This window comes from Leucopleurus acutus (assembly GCF_964270905.1).
Source record: "Leucopleurus acutus genome assembly, chromosome: 10".
Taxonomy (NCBI): domain Eukaryota; kingdom Metazoa; phylum Chordata; class Mammalia; order Artiodactyla; family Delphinidae; genus Leucopleurus; species Leucopleurus acutus.
In genome coordinates, this window is record NC_139153.1 from 75,972,328 (window position 1) to 75,995,597 (window position 23,270).

The 23,270-nt window shown below is 38.1% G+C and overlaps 1 protein-coding gene across 2 annotated transcripts in view; it reads right to left on the reverse strand.

Moving 5' to 3' along the window:
- Positions 1–23,270, reverse strand: part of CYP39A1 (cytochrome P450 family 39 subfamily A member 1) — a 71,662-nt gene that overhangs the window by 28,836 nt on the left and 19,556 nt on the right. For both annotated transcript variants that reach the window (XR_014326541.1, XM_082848789.1), the window contains exons 6-8: positions 21,720–21,827; positions 16,347–16,437; positions 1,061–1,194 (exon numbers count right to left, since the gene is read on the reverse strand). Coding sequence is in view for 1 of the 2 variants with exons in the window: in XM_082848789.1 (XP_082704915.1) it covers positions 1,061–1,194; positions 16,347–16,437; positions 21,720–21,827 (333 nt within the window). In the remaining variant the exon portion in view is untranslated. The remainder of the gene's footprint in view (positions 1–1,060; positions 1,195–16,346; positions 16,438–21,719; positions 21,828–23,270) is intronic.

Genomic DNA, 23,270 nt, shown 5'->3' on the forward strand with positions numbered 1-23,270 from the left:
AAAGTTCAATAACAATTATAGTAATATTCAAAGTAATAAACACATTGCTCTACTTAATTGCACCGAGTTGTTTGACTATTTCCTCTCAATACAGAATATATATATTCTTTTACTACATATATAAATTTATATATATTTAAATTTACAAATATTTAAATATATATTCTCTTATAGTCATAGTTTTAAAGTAATTGATAATTTGATTATTTAAAAGCAAAAACTGTTAAAATCTCGCTAAAACTAAATGCTACAATCTACATAAGATCAGTTAAACTATGTTTTTTTTTGGATTTAGCAAGTTGCAACTTGTATCAAATTTGGATTTTTTTGTCTCTTTTGAATTCTATTACTACAAAATTTTCCTGATTTTAATCCAAGCACTCTTAAGCCGTGGGGAAAAAAAGCTAACAAGAGCGGAGGGCTGACTAATTATAATCTATCTGGATAATTTAGGTCCCAAATCACTCCTTTAAAAAATAACGTTTTTTGTTCTGCCTGAATGATTCACCAAATATTGAACTGAACGTTTGCCACATGCACGTACCTTTCATGGTGCACTTGAGAATATTCTCCTACTTTGCCCACAGAGAGGACCTCACTCAGTCACTAATTCCTAATATCAGTTTCTTTTACCCATGGCATTCCTGCTATCTGTTCCGGTATCTGTGATCTGTGGTCTGAACGGTCTTCCAGTTATCCTAAAGGACTTCCCTCACACACTCAATTCCTCAACCTATTCCAACTCAGGAATACTCATTGGTTGGTTCGGCAGAGGAAATACTATCCGACCCTCCTGCCCGATTGAAATAGGATTATACTAATTCTGATATAGAATCACATAGCCAAAATGATTATGAAAGGCTTATGTTTTAGCTAAAACAGTTGCCAACAGATAGATATCTATATTAACAAACTGGTGCTGCACAACTCTTATTAGTAACCTATTCTAGGGTCACAGAGTACTTCATGGAACTTAAGAAATTATCTAATAATAAATGGGCAAAATAGCTACTTTTTTTCCCCAGAAGGTTCATTATTTTAAAACAAAACCATTGCTCACCAAAATTTTAACTGTCTTCAGCACTTTTCTGGTAATGACACCAGGGGCTCTTAAACGAATGGTTTCCAAAATACACCATTTAATTAGAGGGAGTTTCTTCAAGTCTTCCTCAGACACTTTAATCTTATCTTTACCTGGAAAGAGAATTTAAAAAAAAAAGGTGGACTTAAAGAGGCCAGAAAATGATTTTATGTAAGCTATATAAGTTAAATACTGTCTCTGATATCAGGTGTTAATATTATTATTACTTTTGCATACCAAGTTTAGTAAGTTATTGACTCTTTTCATCATTTTCTTCTTACCAAGATAAAATGTATGGCATATAAAACTAAACCAATGTTGATTACTGTAATGTAATGGATTGGTATCCAACCTTGGTTCTCACAGTCCCGTGGCTATCAGATGACTAAGATAGTCCCTGTCAGGAAGATGTTCAATTTTCACTCATTTCATTGTTTCTTGTCCAAATTCTCATTCCACTTAAGGAAAGAGCAATAAAACATCGGCGTCCAAAGTACGAAGTAAGAGATCTGAGAAGCCACCTGACTTACTACTTCTATCTCTTCCCTGCTGATTTGTTTTTGGTTTTGCTTTTGCTTTTTAATCATACATTTCAGAAAGCCCAAAACGAATATTAGGAAAGGGGTGACGGGACACATGTATTTCATCTGGAATGATGAGCTCTCTAAACACAGGTACATCAAACACTCCTACTGTAAGTTGCATACCTTAGCTAATATTTAGATTGAAGTCACGTGGAAAAGGATTGCGGTTGCTCTTTCTATGGACCAACATACGGTCAGGGCCTTCAGCCAAATGAGACAGTTTAATTAGTGATATTTCAAGTAAAATGTTTACATTTTGAAAATTAAACAACTCAGCTTTCGATTTTGACAGTATTTGCTTAATAAAAGTCAACAACATGGTCAGTTTAAGTCAACGTTCACATTTTCCCCCCAGCTGTACTGGGCATGAGTGGATGAGAATGGAATGTGGGTCTCCAGCCACATTTCTCTTTGACTCTGGATAAGGCTTGTCCTAAAGCCAGCCCATCCTGCAGAAGAGGGTTGGGTGGGTGCTGCCTGGGAAACCTTCTCTGTCAGTACAGGTGGAATTCCTGAGGCGTCAGAAGCAAATGTTTCTCGTTAGTGGAGTCTGGGAACTCGGGTTTTTGAGCTCTGGGTCTATTCATTCCCATAGGGGCGTCTATACACTCCGTTAAACTTGACAGGTTTTTGAGCACTGAGCAAGACGCAGGAGTTGAGTCAGGCTCCACCAGGGTTACAACAATGAAGGCTTTCTCGCAATACACTCAGTCTAGGAGGTGAGAAATGAACACACAGCTCACAGGTACACCATGCAGGCGAGGAAACCGTTCTATGAGATATAAAATATTTGAAGATACTTAAAAGCAGGGAAGGTATTGAAGTGCAGGATAACAAATTTTAGAAGACAACTTAAAAATGTATGAGGGGACCTGAGTTTCTTTTAGAGCGTACTTGAGTGAAAAAAAAAAAAAGAAAAAGAAGACCATTGTCTACATGGCAGGTGACCGACAACCTACTAGAAAACTAAGGAAAACTCTCCAAGGGAGAAATGGCAGATGGGACTTTTAAGAACAGAAAATGCAACTTTAAGTCATATACTCAATTTTAAGTTGTTTCTGGCTACTGTGTAATGTTCCCTTTCCTTGTCCTATATTTTTTAATATTTTAATAAAGTCAGCTAACACATACCTTAAGTTAACACTTGGGGAAATAAAGATCTGGGTATGTCCAGGAAGCAATGCAGTATGGAAAAGAGGCAGAACTGCAGAAGAGAAAAGAGCGGAAGTGGAGAAATCAGGAAATGCGAGACTGGAAGTCAAGAGAAACTCCGAGAGGCACAGGCCTCCACTTCTGGCCACCTCCATCACTTCTCCCTCCAAAGATCCCTAGAACTCTGGGAGGGAGTTCAGACCACTTTCAGCTTTATCTTGGAAACCAAGGTGACCCCAGCAAATGAGGGCCCTTGCCAAATGGACATTACAAATAAAGGAGCAGTAACCTACACTTCACATTCTAAATCTTACTTTAAAAAAGGTTTTTCTCTTTAAAAATCTATTTAGAGCATCTACATTAGACAAATTCACCAAACAATCCCTCTACTTACTTTTTGTATTTTACTTTACTGAAGCTGTAGGATACAGAAAATAAATATTTCTCTAATTGATCACGGATAAATGACTACCATGGGTCAGATTTTGTGTTTGAAATCAGATCTGTGTGACTCCAAAGTGACCAACCTATTATGAGACAGGCCTAATTCTGGCCTTGAAAAAGTTTGGACTCTGGTAATAGTGAAGTTTCTGACTTTCTTTTGGAGAAAAAGTTTTTTATGAATTATTCTGAGGAGACGAATTGAATTATAAAGTTCAAAAAAATGTTTTGTATTATACAATAAACAAAAGCTTGTTCTGAGTTGAAAACAAAATGTATTAGGACCTACAAATGTAGAAGAGATGTAGACTACACTTGGAAAATAAATGTTTTGAAAAAATATTTTTAGTTTCTCAAGTCCCAGTGTGATGTAGGGAAAATAAGGTAGTATTCTCAGACTAGACAAAGAAAAAGATGTTGTTTTCAAACAACATCTTTAGGTTAAAGACCTTTCTTATTATAACTCTTAGAAATGGCTCTGTACCCATACTGTACATATTTCAATGCACATCTGTGGTTTGTTCTTCCAGTGTTTTGACTCTAAAATTAGGAGGCTCCACTTGGAAGAATGCCAAGGTAATCATCAAAAGGGCTAGGGCCTAATGGAGATGGGTACCAGTACAAAAGGCAGCCAGGGAAGAAACTATGGGTGATTTGGGGTAAAATTCAGAAGCCATCTGTTTAATTCTTGGCACAAATGCAATAAAAGTCAAACCGGGGGCTTCCCTGGTGGCGCGGTGGTTGAGAGTCTGCCTGCCGATGCAGGGGACACGGGTTCGTGCCCTAGTCGGGGAAGATCCCACATGCCGCGGAGCGACTGGGCCCGTGAGCAACGGCCGCTGAGGCTGTGCGTCCGGAGCCTGTGCTCCACAATGGGAGAGGTCACAACAGTGAGAGGCCCGCGTACCATAAAAAAAAAAAAAGTCAAACCAAATCATAGGATATTTGAAACCAAATAAAAGAAAGGATGAGTCTTGAGTTCAGAAATAGCAAAGAATGTTTCTAAAATATTCTGTATAGTTTTGGGTTTCCGCAGGTATGATGACAAGCATGTTAGAACACAGTAACTGTAATTTATATTTGTTAAGGATATATAATAGATTAAAATTCTACTACTTCAACCATTTATTCACTCAATATATATTTGCTTCATATCTGTTACATGTTAGCCCAAGCATAGGTGCTGTAAGAGATAGGAAGAGAATAATACTAATTTATTGACCATCTAATGTCACCAATATGTTGGACCACTTCATTTATTCCTCATCACAATCTGCCGACTATCAAGTTATCATGCGTCCAAGCAGAAGCTTGAAAGTGTCAGAGCAGCCTTCAAACCTATGTCTGTCTACACTAAAAGCCCTTACCCTTGCTCTCTGGGTCCCAGCACCTCCCCTAAGAGGAGAAACGAATAAGAAAGACACAGTCACTGTTTTAAAGGAGCTTGGGCATAAGGACACAAAATAATATCTGGATACAAATAACTATAAAAGTTTCATAAGAGAGGATCTGAGTCTCAGTGGCATTCATTCCCTCTTGCCTAGGGCTGGAGTTTCAGCTAAGCCTGGAAGGATGAGTAGCACTCACCCAGGCAGAGAGAAAAGTAACTTAAATTCCAAAATTAATTATAAAAATATGATTTCTTGGACCTAAAGAAAAAAGGAACATGAATCAAACAGGATCATTAAAGCAGGTCCTTTGTTGAGAGATGACTCCTCTGTCTTCTTCATATTTCAAGCTCCCTCCCCTTCACACACACACACACACACATTTATTCGATAAATAAATACATAAAATACAAAAATTCTGTTCCTATAGTCCTGAAGTAACATTATATCAAGATTTAACTAATCATTTTGGGAAAATAACCCATGTTTTGCGAAAAAAAAGGAGAATGACAGGCATTTGCTGAGTCATTCATACCTTTGGAGACATAATTCTGAGGAGACTGAATCAGAAGGTGGGGATGAATATTGAGGAGGCCCTGTGCTTCCCCACAAACGAAAGACAGGTGTATGTCTACCAAGGGACACACAGAGAAGTGAAGCAAAGAACATACTCCACTGAAATTTAAAGAGTGCATCCCTACACATTCTGCCACCTCTTTCTTTACTTTTGAAAGCAGGGATTCTCAGTTCTGTTTGCTGTTCTATACTGTGAAGTTGTCTTCCTTCACAGACGTTGTCTTTCATATTCACAGAACAGCTTATTTAAAATGTTTAAAATTAAGGTGTGTGCAAAAGGTCATAGTACACATGAAGGACAGTGAACTGGGATAAAAAAAGCATGCGATAAAGGCTGAAAAATAAAGAATCTGATGTAATAACCTTAAGCAATGATTCCTACCAAAATTTGGTCATGAAATTTGCTTTTCAAATTTTATAATAATTTTGCTAAAAAGCAATATCAAATAACAAAAATTGGTGTTTATACTGTTATTTGGGGAAATGATATAACAGCTTTGAAAAAATCCAGCATTTCTATGATTTCTCTTAAAAAGCAATGAAGCAGAGACATCAATTGCTGACAGAGAATAACAGTAGGAAGCTAGTTTTCTGGCATATTTTCTCAAGCAGAGACCTCAAGATAAGCTCCTGAAAAAAAAAAGTCCGTTTTCAGAGAACAGAGACAGCAATAAACTCCTTTCTGCAATATTCTTTTAAATGTGAAAAGAAATATTGTGAAACTTTTAAGATTCTCTCCTCGTCTTTAACTTTTGACATTTTAATTATAATGTGTCTTGGTGTGGGTGTCTTTGGTTCATCTTGTTTGGAACTCTCTCTGCTTCCTGGACTTATCTGTCTGTTCCCTTCACCAGGTTAGGGAAGTTTTCAGCCATTATTTCTTCAAATATGTTTTCTGTCCCTTTCTCTCTCTCTTCTCCTCTGTGACCCCTATAATGTAAATGTTAGTATGCTTGTAGTTATCCCAGAGATCTCTTAAACTATCCTCATTTTTCTTTTGTTTTTTTTTTTTTTTAAGATGTTGCTGTGTTGGGTCTTCGTTTCTGTGTGAGGGCTTTCTCTAGTTGTGGCAAGCGGGGACCACTCTTCATCACGGTGTGCGGGCCTCTCACTATCGCGGCCTCTCTTGTTGTGGAGCACAGGCTCCAGACGCGCAGGCTCAGTAGTTGTGGCTCACGGGCCTAGTTGCTCCGTGGCACGTGGGATCCTCCCAGAGCAGGGCTCGAACCCGTGTCCCCTGCATTAGCAGGCAGATTCTCAACCACTGCGCCACCAGGGAAGCCTTCCTCATTGGTTTTTATTCTTTTTGCTGTTCTGATTGGGTGATTTCCACTACCCTGTCTTACAGATTGCTGATCCATTCTTCTGCATCCTCTAATCTGCTGCTGATTCCCTCTAGTGTATGTTCTATTTCAGTTATTGTATTCTTCAGTTCTGATTGGGTCTTTTTTCATATCTTCTATTTGCCTTTTCAAGTTTTCACTGAGTTCATCCATTCTTCTCCCAACTTTGGTGAACATTTTTATGACTATAATTTTGAACTCTTTATCTGGTAAATTGCTATCTTTGTTTCATTTACTTCTTTTTCTGAGGTTTTTATCTTTTTCTTTTGTTTGGAAGATATTCCTTTATCTTTTCAATTGCCTAACCCTCTGTGTCTATTTCTATGCATTAAGTAGATCAGCTATATCTCCTGTTCTTGAAACAGCAGGCTATGTATAAGGTGTTCTGTGGGGCACAGGGGTGCAATCCCTCTTGACCACTAGAGCCAGGTACTCCTGGGACGTCCCACATGTGTGCTGTGTGCATCCTCCTGTGTGGTTGATTGCAACTGTGCCCTGGCTGGCTGTGTGGCTCTGCTGTGGGTTCATGGCATGCAGGGTGCCCCCCCGCCCCCCAGAGGTGGAGCCACTTTGTACAGTTGCGGGGCGCCAGCTGAGGCCACTTGCCAGGTGGGGCAGGGGCCGCTTTGAAGGGGCTGGCTGGGGAGGGTGGGATGGGCAGGGTGGGTCCTCAGGAGAACGCTGGCGTGGGGCACATGGTGTTAGCTAGTTGATGGAGAGTGACAGAAATGTTGCCTGCCAGTACTGGGCCAGATGGTGGAAGGAGAGGTTAAAAAAAAAAAAAAATGGCATTGGCCAGTGCCTTCAACCCTGGAGAAAATTCCACCAGATCCCTACCCCTCCAGCACTCACCCCCAAATTGTTCAGGGAAGCTCCTGCAGCATATGACCCAGGTACCCCTCACATTCTCCTGCCTCTGTGCTGGTACTCAGAGTAAGTGAGTTTGTGTGTGCACCCTTTAAGAGCAGAGTCTCAGTTTCCCATAGCCCTCCAGCTCTCCCAAATGTAAACGCCACTGGTCTTCAAAGCCAGATGTTATGGGAGCTCATCTTCCCTATGCAGGTCCCCAAGCTGAGGATCCCCATATGGGCTTGGACCCCCTCACTGTGAAGCGGGCACCTCTGCAGTTGTGCTATCCCTCCCACATGTGGGTCACCACACTGGGGGTATGGGTTCTGTCTAGACTGCATCTTTGACCCTCCTACCCATCTTGACATGGCATTCTGTTTACATTCTTAGTTGTAGAAAATCTGTTCTGCTAGTCTTCAGGTCATTCTCAGAGATAATCATTCTACTTGTAGTTGTGGTTTTGGTGTGTCCATGGGAGGAGGTGAGCTCAGGATCTTCCTACTCTGCCATATTAATCTGGAACCCCTAAATGTTTCTTTGATAGAGAAAAATGGTGTACACTTTGGGTTTTATTCCTTATAAAATACTAACTTCCTTTATTACTATGCATGTCCATTACTGTACACGTCCACTACTGAACATGTAGTGTGAGACAAAATTCTGTAAGAAAGATATTAAGTTAAATTTATTTTTAAAAAATCGAGAGAAAGAAGATGAGAGGAGATGAAAGATTATGAAGTATATGCTAGGCTGTGGAGTTACATGCTTTTTAGTTCACAGTCGTCCCCTATAAACTGACTATAAATATAGTCTCCCAAATGACTGCAGGCTTCTAGAATATTAGCTCATTGCAAGTGTTGACAGTTTAGAAACTTTTGCCTCAAGAATATGAAACAAAATAGAAAAGTGACTCTTTTCCTGTAATTTTTTTTTTTACCTTTGAAAGAAAAGATTCTGAATTTGCTTTTTTTGGCAAAAGGGAAGCAAATAAGGGCCATGATGATCAATTACTTGTCCTGTGCCAGTCATGTACTCTTTTGTTATAGCAACTTATATAATAAGTTTTACTATCTGGTAGGGCAAACATGGCCTTACCTATTTACACTTCGATTAATCTTGATTTCTAATCACACTTATTCTTCAAAAAAAATATTTAAGTCATTTCATTAATTTCCTCCTCACCAAAACCATTGGAATATTCCTTATAATTAATTAAATATATATTAATTTGAAAGTGGTTGGCATTTTCATGATATTAAGCCTTCCCGTATAGGAACATGATATGGCTTTTTCTTTATTTAGATTGTTTTTTAAAAATATGTGTATATATATATATATATATATATATATATATATTTTTTTTTTTTTTTTTTTTTTGGCGGTACGTGGGCCTCTCACTGCTGTGGCCTCTCCTCTTGCGGAGCACAGGCTCCGGACACGCAGGCTCAGCAGCCATGGCTCATGGGCCCAGCCACTCCATGGCGTGTGGGATCCTCCTGGACCAGGGCACGAACCTGTGTCCCCTGCATCGGCAGGCGGACTCTCAACCACTGCGCCACCAGGGAAGCCCTAAAAATATGTATATTTTTAAATGCTATAGTTTCCTCCCTCTAGGTCCTGTCCTCAACCTGTCCTCAGTGTCTTTATGTAAGAGAAATACCAGTTAAATAAACAGGAAGGACAGATGGAAAGTGGAAAGGAAGACTTAAAAACAGCTTAAGGTATTTGTGGTGGATACAGACTGGGAAAAGCAGAGAATAAGTCTAGAGACTGTCCATGGACAGTGAACACGGGTATTAGGGCTTTAGGGACTGTAGCTGGAGCCTGGCAGGTCGCAGCTCCTTCAATTCTCCCTCTCTAGTCACCAGCTTCTTCCAAACACCTCAGTCATTTCTGAACTTCCAGCTCTGGTTCTTCGGACTTTTCCAGGGGTGGATATGACTTTTTGGCATCTTAAGGATTTAGGATGAATTTTGATGATCAGACATATATTCCTATTGTTGGGAAAAGCAGGTCTCATGCTCAGTCTTTCAGCCCCAACTCAGCTGCGGAAGGGTGGGCCTTGGGCCTGGAACACTTCCTCACCAAGAGACAAAGGGCCCACGCAGCCTCTACACGGCCTGTGCCAGGTGCATCACCTTATGTGGGAATATCTTTCCTGTTTCAGGGGCAGAGAGTACTCTTCTGTCTCTGCTTAAAGTATGTGCAGAATACAGCACCTGTCCAACCCCACTGTTACATCTGCCCTCCGAGGAAAAGGGACAGGGTTCCTTCCACTGCGGTGTGAGAGGGGTGTGCAGTGGCCAATTTCCCTGCGTCGCCCACAGGGAGAGAGACATCCTGGTGATGGGGGACTGACACCCACTCCTGAAGCTGATCTTACTCTCTTTCTTCTCTATGTGAGTTTAGTATTGTTGCATCCAGTGCCTGACAGCATTGTGTTTTCCTTGGCAACTCTGATACCAAGATGCAGTGAGCAGAAGTGTTTAGAGTCCTCCCCTGGGATCGATAACCAGTGCACGGCACTCTGCTTGACACCTATTGAAAATTATAAGCAATAACCTTTTGGAGGTAAACTTTGATTAGCGGCTTCAGTCTGATGTTCATAACTACAGACCAAGAATGAAAGAGGCAGATATAACAACGAATTGAGAAAGATACCAAGGACAACAATAGTGCTCAGAACAGGTTATTAAGATGGACGGAAGACAGAGTCAAGAATCAACAGAATGACCTTCCCCACCCTTCCTTCCATCTGTCAACGCACATATAAAAATATACCAAATCCCATTCAATCATTTAGAGAAAAGATGAATGCCACTATACCAACACAACCAAATAAGATTCTCCTCTAAAAAAATAGTACCCTATGTTACTGGCAGAAATATTTCTTTCATATATTAAAAAGAGATTATCAGTTCCTCTCCTACTAGAATATAAAATGAAGCCTGCTTCATGATTATGATGGTTTTTTTCAAGGAATAAAGGACATAGTCCAATTTATAATAAATAAAAGGTAGAGATATTGATGCAAAAAGACAACAATGGGTAACCAGTAACAGGTAAAATCAATTTAGATCTAGAAATACCCTTTCTTTATAAATTCTGCCTAATAATTTTAAATTTTTGGATTGTGTTCTCTGGAGAGATGTCGACCTGGCTTGAATACCTTTATCTCGTTATTTTCTAAAGAGGGCAAAAGATTATCTAAATGCCTGAATAATTCTCCAACAGAACACTCAGAGAAAAGAACTGTGTCTGAATGAAAAATGTAGAGAATGAGCAAAGCAGATGAACTGTGCTACACTGGGGTGAGATAGTGAAAGACTTAATAAAATGAGAACTTCCAGAGCAGGACCGATCTCTAAGCTTGTAAATATTCTACAGCTATCAGAGGTATCTCCTTCCACCTGCTGAAGCTAGGCGATAAATGAAGACAGAATGACTTCACGCAAAATCTCCTGGGTTACGGTGCCACAAGACACACCTCAGGTATTATATAGGCAGAAAATAATGGAAGGAATGTAGCCTCCTGGGAAACCTCTCGGGGCCAGATATCAACCACTCAAGTTTCACCCTTGTCTTTGTGCCTGGATTAGCGGATTGGAAAGTAACCAGTTGTGAGCTCCAAGATGACACCATCTTGGTCATTAAGGCCAAGGGGAAAAGAAGACAAGAAAATTATATATTTGGAGTGGGTTTCCAATGAAATCTCCTGCATTTATAAACACTTTCTTAGGTAATCTACATAGATTCTGCAAGGTCAGTGGATGAGAAGTAGTTTGTGAAAAGCTCTGGCCTAATTTAATGTCTTCTGAGTTTATTCCAGGATTTTTAAAGTCTGGGCTAGCAGAGGAAAATGAGGCTATGTAAGAAATTTCCTGTATCGTATGCCAGAGCCTCCAAATTCTCCAAATTAGGTTCATGTTGTCCGGCTAGCAATGGGAATGGAGAGAATTTTTTTAAATAAAATAACTTTTCTCCATTCATAACTCCATTGTAGTGGCCTTGGCTCTGCTACTGATCTCTTTCTTCAGTATTTTGGTCGATATGTGGCATAAGGGCCAAGGCTCTATCACAGACACAACTTTGGCTAATCAGCTATCAAGCCCTGGCAGGCTGCAGAGGGGTAGCAAGAGTGAGCTTCTTCAGTGAGCTGGAGGGACTCAGGTCTTTCATATGCCATGATGGAATCCTCCAAGGACGTTGCTATGGGTTTTCTAGATGGTACTGGGACACATCCAAGCGGATAAAAGTTGAATACGTTATAACATGGGTAAGAGGTGACTACAGAGAAGATTTCAAGAATAAATGAAAATGTTTAAATGCAACGAAGTAAAACTGATGAACTAATTAAAATCATGCAAACAACATGGAATTTGCCTAGAACATCATCACAGGATCTGAGCCTCATTTATCACTCTGCTAGTTTTTATGCTTGTTTATAATTATGAGCAGAGATGAAATCTTTCCTCACCAGTGCATGGTGAGTGTAGCCATTAAGTTAGTGTCACCAGGTAATAGCATCTGGTCACTTGACAGTGTTGGTCTGTCCCCAGGCAGGACTGCTGCTAAATCAGAACACAGTGGTGTCAAGAAACATTATTGGTTGGCTCTGAGTAAATTTTCTCTTTTATCCCAAATCACACAATTAGTGAGTGACAGGATTGAAAGTCATGAATCAAATTTCTGACTTTTATCCAGTGAAAATTTTGTAGTGCGTCTTTTATGATCCACAAATCATGATTTTATGTAAGATAGGAATTGTTTCTATGCAGGTGCATTTCTGTTAACTAACCTGATTCCTTGTAAATTAACAGAAAAAAATTTACTAATTTTTCCCTTAAATAAATGTGCAATAAAACTGAATGGCCACTAAAAACCAAAAACAATACACACATGCAAAAAAAAAACAACACAAAAACAAACAAGTGTGCTGTATATGCTACCCTAAATTAACACAAGAAGGTGAAAAGGGCCAAATGCAACCAGTTTAAAAATTTAAATGCATTTTTATTTGTTTTTGTTTGTTTTTAAGTTCGAATGACCTTCTGCTGGTGGGCAGATACTCACAGTGGGAATCCTAAATTAGCAAAGAAAATTGCTTGAAAACACAGTCCAAATAGGACCCAAATGTTAATGCCTGTGAGAATTCTGTGAGAACACAGTGAGGCCACACCTGCAGTCTCTAACTCAAACCAGCTCTTCCTCTAGATATGTGTTTTCTAACGCCTAACCATCTTCAAGTCCTTGCTCAATATCACCTTTCCAGGAAGGCCAACTCTGATCCAACTATTTAAACCTACCACTTTCGCCCCATTTCTGGCACCCTTGATCCTCCCTAATCTGCTCTGTTTTCTTTTTCACATAGCATTTATCAACATCAAATATTTTTGGAATTTACTTATGTAAACAAACAAACAAGCAAGAACAACAAACAGCAATAATAAGAAACCCTGAGCAGAGAGGAGAATCTGATTTCCAGAATTACCACATTATATTATTTTAAATGTCCAGCTTTAAATTGGACAAAATTTAAAAATTGTAAGACACATGACAAAAAATATGAAATATGACATGCAACAAGAACATATAGTCCACACAGGGAAAAAGCACTCAACAGAAACTATCCCTGAAGAAACTCAGACATTGGATTTACTAAAGAAACACTTATAAATCAGATATTTTAAATATATTCAAATAATTAATCATGTCTAAAGAACTAAATAGAGAATATCGATAAGGAGATAGAAATTATAAATAATAAAGATTGGAACAGAAATAAATGAAATAGAGAACAGAAAATCAATAGAAAAAATAAGATCAAACAAATCAATAAAATCAACTGTTAGTTCTTTGAAAACAAAATTGATAACCCCTTTTATGTTAGCTACACTGACCAAGAGAAAAAGAAAGAGGACATAAATTACTAAAATTAAGAATGAGGGAGATGTTTTCCTAGTGAGCTTACAGAAATAAAGAAGATTATGGGGAAAACTAGGAACAGCTGTATGCCAACAAGTTAAATAACCTACATGAAATGGATAAACTCCTAAAAAGACACAAACTCCAAAACTGACTCAAGAAGAAATATATAGTTCTCACTTCAGCAGATTGCAAAGATACAGGGAAGATTAACATGGCCCCTGTGCAAGGATGACACTAAAATTTGTGAAGCATTCCATATTTTTCTGGTGATGTAATGTACAGCATTGTGACTATAGTTAATAATACTGTATTATATATTTGAAAGTTGGTAAGATAGTAGATCTTCAAAGTTCTCATCACAAGAAAAATATTGTAACTATGTGTGGTGATGGATGTTAACTAAATTTATTGTGGTAACCATTTCACAATATATACATACATCAAATCATTATGTTGTACATCAAAAACTAATAGGATATTGTATGTCAATTATATCTCAATTTTAAAAAAGAAGAAATAGATAATCTGGACAGACCTGTACCAAGTGGAGAGATTGAATTAATCAAAAACTTCTCAAAAAAGAAAATTTCTGGACCAGATCACTTCACTGGTGAATTCTACCATATGGTTACAGAAGAATTAACATCAATCCTTCACAAACTCTTCCAAAAAATAAGAGGAGGGAAATACTTCTGAAGTCATTCTATAAAGTCAAAATTATTCTGATACCAAAACCAGACAAAGATATCACAAGAAAGAAAACTATAAATCAATATATCTTATTAATATAGATGCAAAATTCCTCAACAAACTGAATCCAGCAACGTATATAAAGTCATATGTTTTACATGAATTACACACCATAACTAAAAATTTATCTCAGGAATGCAAGGGGGTTCAACATCTGAAAATCAACTAACTTAAAACATCAACATACAAAATATAATATTATACTAAGTGAAAGAAGTCAGATACAAAAGACCAAGTATTCAACAGCAGCTTTTACCCTCAGACTTATTTTATAAGGAAGTTGGGCAAAGTGTCTGGGATGGGCTCTAGCGGTGAGTATTGAGGCTAGAGAGATGCTGAGTTAGAAGTTCACTAAAAGCGTCTTCAAAGAAGGAAAAGGTAATCTTGTAATAGAAAAGGGCATTATAGGGACTTCCCTGGTGGTCCAGTTGTTAAGACTCCACGCTCCCAATGCAGAGGGCCCAGGTTCAATCCCTGGTCAGGGAACTAGATCCTGCAAGCTGGAACTAAGACCTGGTGCAGCCAAATAAATTAACTTTAAAAAAAAAAAGAAAAGAAAAGAGCAAAAGAATGGGAGAAATGCCATACTCAGTCTGATTCTTATTTCATGCACTTTAATGTCCTTCCTTTGACAGGATCCTTTGTATGGGCACATGGATATCTCCCTTGATATCAACCTCCAAAGATCTGTGGCCTTCACTCACAGTATCTAAATTCTTGAGCTGCTACATCTTAGGCTTCAATTGATCTGAACTGCTTCTGTATAAGCAGGGAAAAAACGTTTGATCTTTTATAAACTGAAAGCACTGATATACTATAGCTAGTACACCGGTACTACTACTTGAAGGAGAATTTTTCTGTCAGAGGAGAACAATAGGTTCTAAAAATAAACAAGAATATAGAAAAAGGGGGAAAGTTTTGTCTTCCTCCACTAGAACTGTGTTCAAGAGTTCAACATTCAAGCACAGCAGAAATTTCAATTAATGTAAGGCTTCTGTTGTGGCCTTTGGGTCAGATAGGCTCCCCGTATTACCCCAACCATCCCCATCACTACCTTTTTATTTCTTAAAGACCAGAAATTTGGAGAACCCTATGTCAGGAGCAGACTCTGCTAAGATAGAGCATGTGATGATCAAGAACACATTCCCTTTGTCATTTGTAGACACGCAGGCAGGCACATTTCCATTAGCTTTGTAGACGTAAGCTCCATATAGGCAGGTCACCTTCTCTTACATCCACCAGTGTATCTCCAGAATCTCACTTGTTAGCACTGTTGGTACTCAGTGATTCTAATGCTCACCGTTTCTGTGAAATACGACCTAGCATCTGGTGATTCACACTCAAGGCTCAGAGACAGTATGGCTTCAATATCCATGTTGGCCAAGCCAATTTGATTTTTGGTTTAACTCAATAAGAAGCAGTCAAAATAAATTGAAAAATCCAATAAAATACGTTCAGCAATCACGAAGGAGAGGAGGGATAATTGTTCATTGGCATCACGGTCTTTTGTCTTACTGTTATATTGTGTTCTTCCAAGAAAACCAAGTCATTTATTATTTTTTTACATCAGAATATATAATTTGACATATTAAAGGGTTTAAAAAAAATCTACTCCCAAACAGGTCAATTTATGCTGAATAAACTAGTGGAAACTTCTCCATTCAAGCTTATTTCTGCTTTTTAAAACTGACGATAACTAATGAGTCCAAATCTGGACCAAAAAGGGCAAGGCAGCAATCTCTACCTGCAGTTCTAACCCACTCAACCTCTAAAAACTGTAACTTTGAAAATAATTCCTTTGGTGCTGTAGCCTTACCTGACATCCATATCCCATTAATACTGTTAAGCAGTACATGGAATATGCACCACATTACTTTTATAAAATCTGGAAAACCCTGAATTCCAAAACTATGACTTGTAGTTCAATTGAGGCAAGGGGCTAAGAGATTAGAAGAAAAACCCGGTGCGTTATACACTTATGTTTAAATAGGGAATTTAGGCAAGTCACGATCTCTGTTTCATCATTTGGAAAATAAGGGAGTTGGTCCAGGTGGCTTCTAAAATCCTTGACAGTAATTAAATTCTAGGATCCTACCTGATCAATTTATATCCTGAAGCACATAACAAATTATGTTCAATTTGGACTACTTTGAAATTCTATTAAATTATGGGCATTTAACTTTGCCCATAATGTGTGACAAGCACACATTATTAGATATCTCTTCAATAATGCAATTTAATTCAGTTTTAGTACCTGCTGTGCCAAACACAGATGATATGCCTTCCACAATGGTCCTGTGGATATTGGGATGAGAGAGGACAAATGCAAATGTCCAAAATGCAACCTTAAAAAGAAAAACATATGTCAAAACATACAACCTTCTTTGAACGTGAACAAAAGCATACATAGGATTAGCCACAAACATTTAAAAGAAACAAGGAGATATTTAAACTAAACTTAAAAGCACGTTAGTAAAGAGTGTCTTTGAAAACAACTAGATTTTATGAACAAAAGAGATGTTACATATCTCTAAGGGGTCAAATTTATGATTTTATTCTGCCACTATAGTTTCACAATATTGTTTATATAGAGTAAACTATTTTCACTAAAAAAAATGGGAAAAGCAGGGTGTTTTATTGTACTAATATACAACATAAAATATTATATAAGCACATATTAGAAGTTTAGGAGCAACAAATTATGACACTTAAGAATGTTAGTCCAAAACAAAGGCATTTTTCAAGATGTAATTCCTTGAAATACAAATAAATTAGCAAATCATATATTCTGCAAATGAAACATGGTAATTTTAAATAAGCCCCAGAAACTATACCTAAAATCTTATCAACTAAATTATGAGAGTACTTATATCAAAACTAGGGTCCTTTCATACCCTATTGAAAAAGGGTGCTTGCAAGTTTATAGGGTATTACTGAACATAGTATGTTTGCAAGTTCTCACTCTAGACCAAACAAAATTATTTCATATCTTTCCTCATTGTGGTATTATAAGATAAAATTACACTGCTAAACATCAAAGACATACAGATGGCTAACAGGCACATGAAGAGATGCTCAATATCTCTAATTACTTGAGAAATGCAAATCAAAACCACAATGAAGTATCACCTCACACCTGTCAGAATGGCCATCATCAAAAAGTCTACAGATTACAAATGTTGGTGAGGATGTGGAGAAAACGGAACTCTTGTGCACTGTTGCTGGGAATGTAAATTGGTGCAGCCACTATGGAAAACATTATGGAGGTTTCTTAAAAAACTAAAAATAAGGGGCTTCTCTGGTGGTGCAGTGGTTGAGAGTCCGCCTGCCGATGCAGGGGACACGGGTTTGTGCCCCAGTCCGGGAAGGTCCCACATGCTGCGAAGCAGCTGGGCCCGTGAGCCATGGCCGCTGAGCCTGTGCGTCCGGAGCCTGTGCTCCGCAACAGGAGAGGCCACAACAGTGAGAGGCCCACGTACCGCAAAAAAAAAAAAAAAAAAAAGCAAAACTAAAAATAGAACTACCATATGATCCAGCAATTTAATTCCTGGGTATATATCCTGAAAAAATGAAAATACTAATTCAAAAAAAAATACATGTACCCCAGTGTTCACAGCAGCACTACTTATAGTAGCCAAGACACGGAAGCAACTCAAGCGTCCATCAACAGATGATTGGATTAAGAAGATGTGGTACATATATACAATGGACTATTACTCAGCCATGAAAAAGAATGAAATACTGCCATTTGCAGCAATGTGGATGGACCCAGAGAATAGTATGCTTAGTGAAATAAGTCAGACAGAAAAAGGCAAATATTGTATACCACTTACATGTGGAATCTAAAAAATAATACAAATGAATGTACATGCAAAACAGAAACAGGTTCACAGATATAGAAAACAAAATTGTGGTTAACAAAAGGAGAGAGAAGTGAGGAAGGATAAATTAGGAGTATGGGATTAACAGATACAAACTACTATGTATAAGATAGATAAGCAACAAGGATGTACTGTACAGCATAGGAAATTATACTCATTATCTTGTAATAACCTATAATGAAGTATAAGCTGAAAAAATACTGAATCACTATGCTGTACACCTGAAACTAACACAATAGAGTAAATAAACTATACTTCAACTAAAAAAAATTAATTTTCCATTAATTCAGGTAGATATTTTTGCTTCTATTTTTAGATTACACATTAAAGGAAACGTATCAAATCATTAAAAGAAGATTGGGTCCCTTTCATCTGCTTTCTGTAAACACATATTGTGAAAGAAATTTCATCTTAGGAAAACCAATCCTGAAAAGACTCAGACAACACTGTGTTACTTAAGTCTTTCTGTCTCTTGTGAGGGACTGTTAAACACCTTTAAATGATCCCAATACTCCCCTCTGTGGTCAAAAGAGGAAGAACAACGGTCTGAAAGGAAGTGCTTGGACAAAGCCAAATTCAATACTACTCATTGTTTTCCCCTTTGTGACAGTAAACTGATACTGTGGGCATAAACATGGTGCTGTTTACATAAACAAAGTGAACGGGAGAACTGAGGCCTCTATCCCAAGATCCACTTTCTGTGGCATTTTCCAGATTAGGAAAGGCTTACCCTAGAGATCAACTAGTTCATTTTTACAGAGGAAACATGCTCAGACAGCTCTCTTCAACATGTCTCCCCACGTGGGCCCCTTCTATACTCTCTATAGATGGAAGTGCTGAATTATTGGATTTAATTAATAAGCACTCCATACTCAATCCATCATTTTTTAACTTACTTTATTGAAGCTTAGTTGATTTATAACGTGTTAATTTCTGCTCTACAGCAAAGTGATTTAGTTTTATATATATATATTCTTTATCATATTCTTTTCCATTATGGTTTACTACAGGATACTGAATATAGTTCCCTGTGATATATAGTAGGACCTCGTTATTTAAAGACTCAAGAGTTCATGTTGGGGAAAATATATATCTTAGTGATAGTACATAGATTTTTCAGTTACACAAAAGAGGGGTTTAGAGTTTTACGTGGTTAATTAGAGTTTTAGAGATTCACTAAAATTGAGTAATACCTTATTTTAAAGCAAACTCAAGGAATTCAGTTAAACTATAAATGGTTGTGCAATGGTGTTAGTTACTGTTTGATGCCTCTTAACAGATCTCTCTTCTAAAAATCGATATTATATTCTACTTAAAATTTTTTAATTAAAAAATTACTCTTTTAAAAAGAAAAGAAAGGCATATAAAAGAGTAACCAATAAATGCTGCGGGAATTGAGAGTGAGGTGCGGAAGTCACTACTGAAAGTGTTTAGAAAGAGCTTCAGAGAAGCAGATTAAAAAGGTAAAACGTCAGCTTTGAGGTTCGTTTGGAAAAGTTTTCTTAAAAAGTACATTTGGCAGCCAGGAATTTCTTGGGACTTGGAAATGGTTTTCCCATAGAAATAATTTCATAAATCATGGTTAATATCTTGGGCCAGTCCACCGAAGTTCACCTAGACTTTGGTCTCATAACAGGGCTTCCTGGTGCCTTGTACCAAGCCTGTCTGAAGCCTGAGCTCTGAGTTCCGTGGTCCTAGAGACAGAGCACAGAGTAGAAGAGAATGATCTAGGCACCAGGAAAGCACAGGCCCCTGGCAGGGCTTCTGGCAGCTCTCCTGGCCGCCTTGGGAGATCACAGAAGCCAGGACAGCAGTGGCTACTCCCACCCTTGGGCATTTGAGAGGTCAAGTTTTGGAAGCCAAGGCAGTTCATTATTAGTGGGCCATTGAAAGAAATGACTGATTGAAACCATGGTGTTACTTTTTATAAGAAAAGAAAGCTAACATTTGTTGAGCCAGGGACTGTTAGCCCCTCTCCACTTCTTAAAAATATAATCCTCATAGTATCCTATGAGGTAGATAACATTCATGCTATTTTACAGATAAGGACACTGAGGGTCACAGTGAAACACTTGGCCCATTGTCACCCAGCCGTGGGATCTGCCTTTGGACCTGACTCTAAAGCCAGTCCAGGGTCTCTGCCCACACACCAGCTGCCTCTTAGTGCCAACAAGAGCCAGCAGGATGGAACTTCTGCTGATCATCAGACACTTGTTTTCTGCAATTGACTTAAATTCTTTCACACCAGTGCCAGGAACAAATTCCAAAAATCTGACTCCCCCTGAGTCAGATCAATGAGGCTTTGTGTCCCTTTCTTCTGTGTGTGTGGGGGGGCCTTTCTAATGAGTTGTTGAAAATTAATCCTGTGACAGGAGTGGCTGTTTTGTTGCTGCTTTGGGAGTTGTTTTGATATTTGCCTTTTAATTTTGCTCTAGCTTAATCAGTTTCCAAGAAAACTGTATAAGGAAAAATCAGAGAATAATATTAGAGATACCTAAAAAAGAGGAAAGTGTTAGACTACTTTTATTTGCCCATGCCAGATGAAATACGTATTTTAGTGGCTGACACACATTTGAGCAGAGAAGCCAGAATTTCTATTTCTGCTCTGTTACCCAGTTAGTGTATAATGGGTTAAAGACAACTAGAATATCAGTACTTAGAAAGCCCCCTACAACCTTTATAAGAGGAAGGAGAAACAAATAATACTTAACACATCTTATTTCTATTTGTTAGAAAGAAAAAAGAAAAAATGAATACCTTTATCATTATAGATAGGTTGAAAGTTCTTATTTAGTAGAAAACAAATACATAAAAAGTTTACCCTTTAATCTCTCAAATAATTTAAGTGCAGCTTAAGCTGATATGAAATCCTCCTGATGCAGGAAACTGCTGTGCATCGAACATGAAGTGCTAGACAAATCTCATGGCTGTATTCTAGTTCATAACAGCTTAAAAAAAACCAGTTCAAAAATCTCTGCTCTCTTTAAAGTATCGTGAGTTCCAGTGTCACCAGCTCCATTCATGGGGAAGCTTACAGGACCACGATGCCAAGCAATGCAAACAGGAATGGTGCATAGAAGGAGAATGGGTTCAGGGGTCGACAAAGAACTCATGAGCACTGGGTGGCCGCTGGGCTTATCTCGCTAAATCCTCACAACAATCTCGCAGAGAAATGAGCGTTACCGTTTATTAAGTACCCAAGTCTAGGACCATACTAGGAGTCTTATCCCTTTTTTACCAATAAGGAAATGGAGGCTCAGCGTGTTCGTTACCTCCATGAGATTCTATGGCTATGGCTGGGATATCTGGATTCAAGTCCAATTCTAACTGAACTATCCGTTTACCTACTCTCTCCCCAGTAAATGTCTGAGGTCAAGACTTAACTTATCTTTGCAGCACCAATACTAAGCATGTTGCCTGACATGGAAAGTACAGAAAGTGCTGCATATACAGGTGTTGTCACAACTGACCCCAAAGTGCAAATGTTTCCCTTCACCTGTTACATGCTGCCTTTCAAAGGGCAGAATTCACTTCAGGTTTCTGCTTTGCCTCCTTTGTGATCTTATCAGATTTCCTTAGGCATTCAGTTTTGTTTTTCTGTCTCACAACCAAATCCATTACAGTCTTTTTCTTCCCCATGATAAGAAGTGAAAAGAATTAAAAAAAAAAAACAGAAAGAAAAATGAAGGGAAAAACTGAAAGTACAGTAGACAGAAATGCAATCCTTCCTTTACTAATATACTTACAGGGACAGCATTGGACAGAGAAGCCCAAAGTAGTAAGAGCCCATAATTGGGACTCTTCTGTTCATTTGTTTCCATCTCTAGGAGATCCAGCAGAGCCTGCATTACTGTCTGTTTAAAAGAAATAAATATTGTCAAACCAGAGCTATGTGACAAAGACTGATGTTAATAAACAAAGGTCATGCATTTTTCTTTAATCTGAAAGATACTATTTTTGCCATTCTTAGGTTTGTGATTTCAGGCATGCTAAGGGATTTACATACTTACTGGTAGTATAGTAATTGGGAGTAGGGACTCTGGGGTTCAACGCTCTTACTGCATTGGTTCAAATCCTGGCTTAATTTTTTAAGACTTATTTTTTAGAGCCGTTTTAGGTTTACAAGAAAATTGAGAGGAAAGTACAGAGATTTCCCATACAAACCTTACCCCCACCCAAGCATAGCCTTCCTCATTATCAACATCACTCACCAGAATGGGACATTTTTGACCAAGGAAGAAACGATTTTGATACATCATAGTCATCTAAAGTGCACAGTTTACCTTAGGAGTCACTCTTGGTGTTATAAACTCTATGGGTTTGGACAAATGCATAATGATATCTATTATCATTATAATGTCATACAGAGTATTTTCATAGCCCTAAAAAAATCCTCTATGCTCTGCCTATTCATCTCTCCCCACCCCCTAACAACCACTGATCTTTTTACTTTCTTCATAGCTTTGCCTTTTCCAAAATTTCACATAGTTGGAATCATACAGTATGCAGCCTTCTCATATTGGCTTCTTGCACTTAGTAATTGGCATTTATGGTTCCTCCATGTCTTCTCATGGCTTGATAGCTCATTTCTTTTTAGCGCTAATACTCTATTCTATGGATGTACCATAGCTTATTTACCCATTTACCTACTGAAGGGCATCTTGGTTGCATCCAAGTTTTGGCAATTATGAATAAAGCTGTTATAAACATCCATATGTAGGTTTTCGTGTGGGTGTAAGTTTTCAAACCATTTGGGCAAATATAAGGAGCACAATTGCTGGACTGTATGGTAAGAGTATGTTTCATTTTGTAAGAAACCTCCAAAAAGTCTATAGCATTTTGCATTCCCACCAGCAATGAATGAGAGTTCCTGTTGTTCTACAACCTTGTCAGCATTTGGTATTGTCTGTGTTCCAGATTCTGGCCATTCTAATAGGTGAGTAGTGGTATCTCATTGTTTTAATTTGCATTTCTCTGATGACATGTGATGTGGAGCATCTTCTCATATGCTTATTTGCCATCTATATATCTTCTTGGGTGAGGTGTCTCTTAAGGTCTCTTTTTGGTCTGTTTTTCCATTGGGTTGTTTGTTTTCCTATTGTTGAATTTTAAGTGTTCTTTGTATATTTTGGATAATAGTCCTTTATTTTGCCAATACTCTCTCTCAGTTTGTGACTTGTCTTCTAATTCTCCTGATATTGTCTTTTCACAGAGCAGTTTAATTTTAATGAAATCCAGCTTAATAGTTTCTTTTATGAATTGTGTCTTTAGTGTTATATCTAAGTAGGCATCGCCAC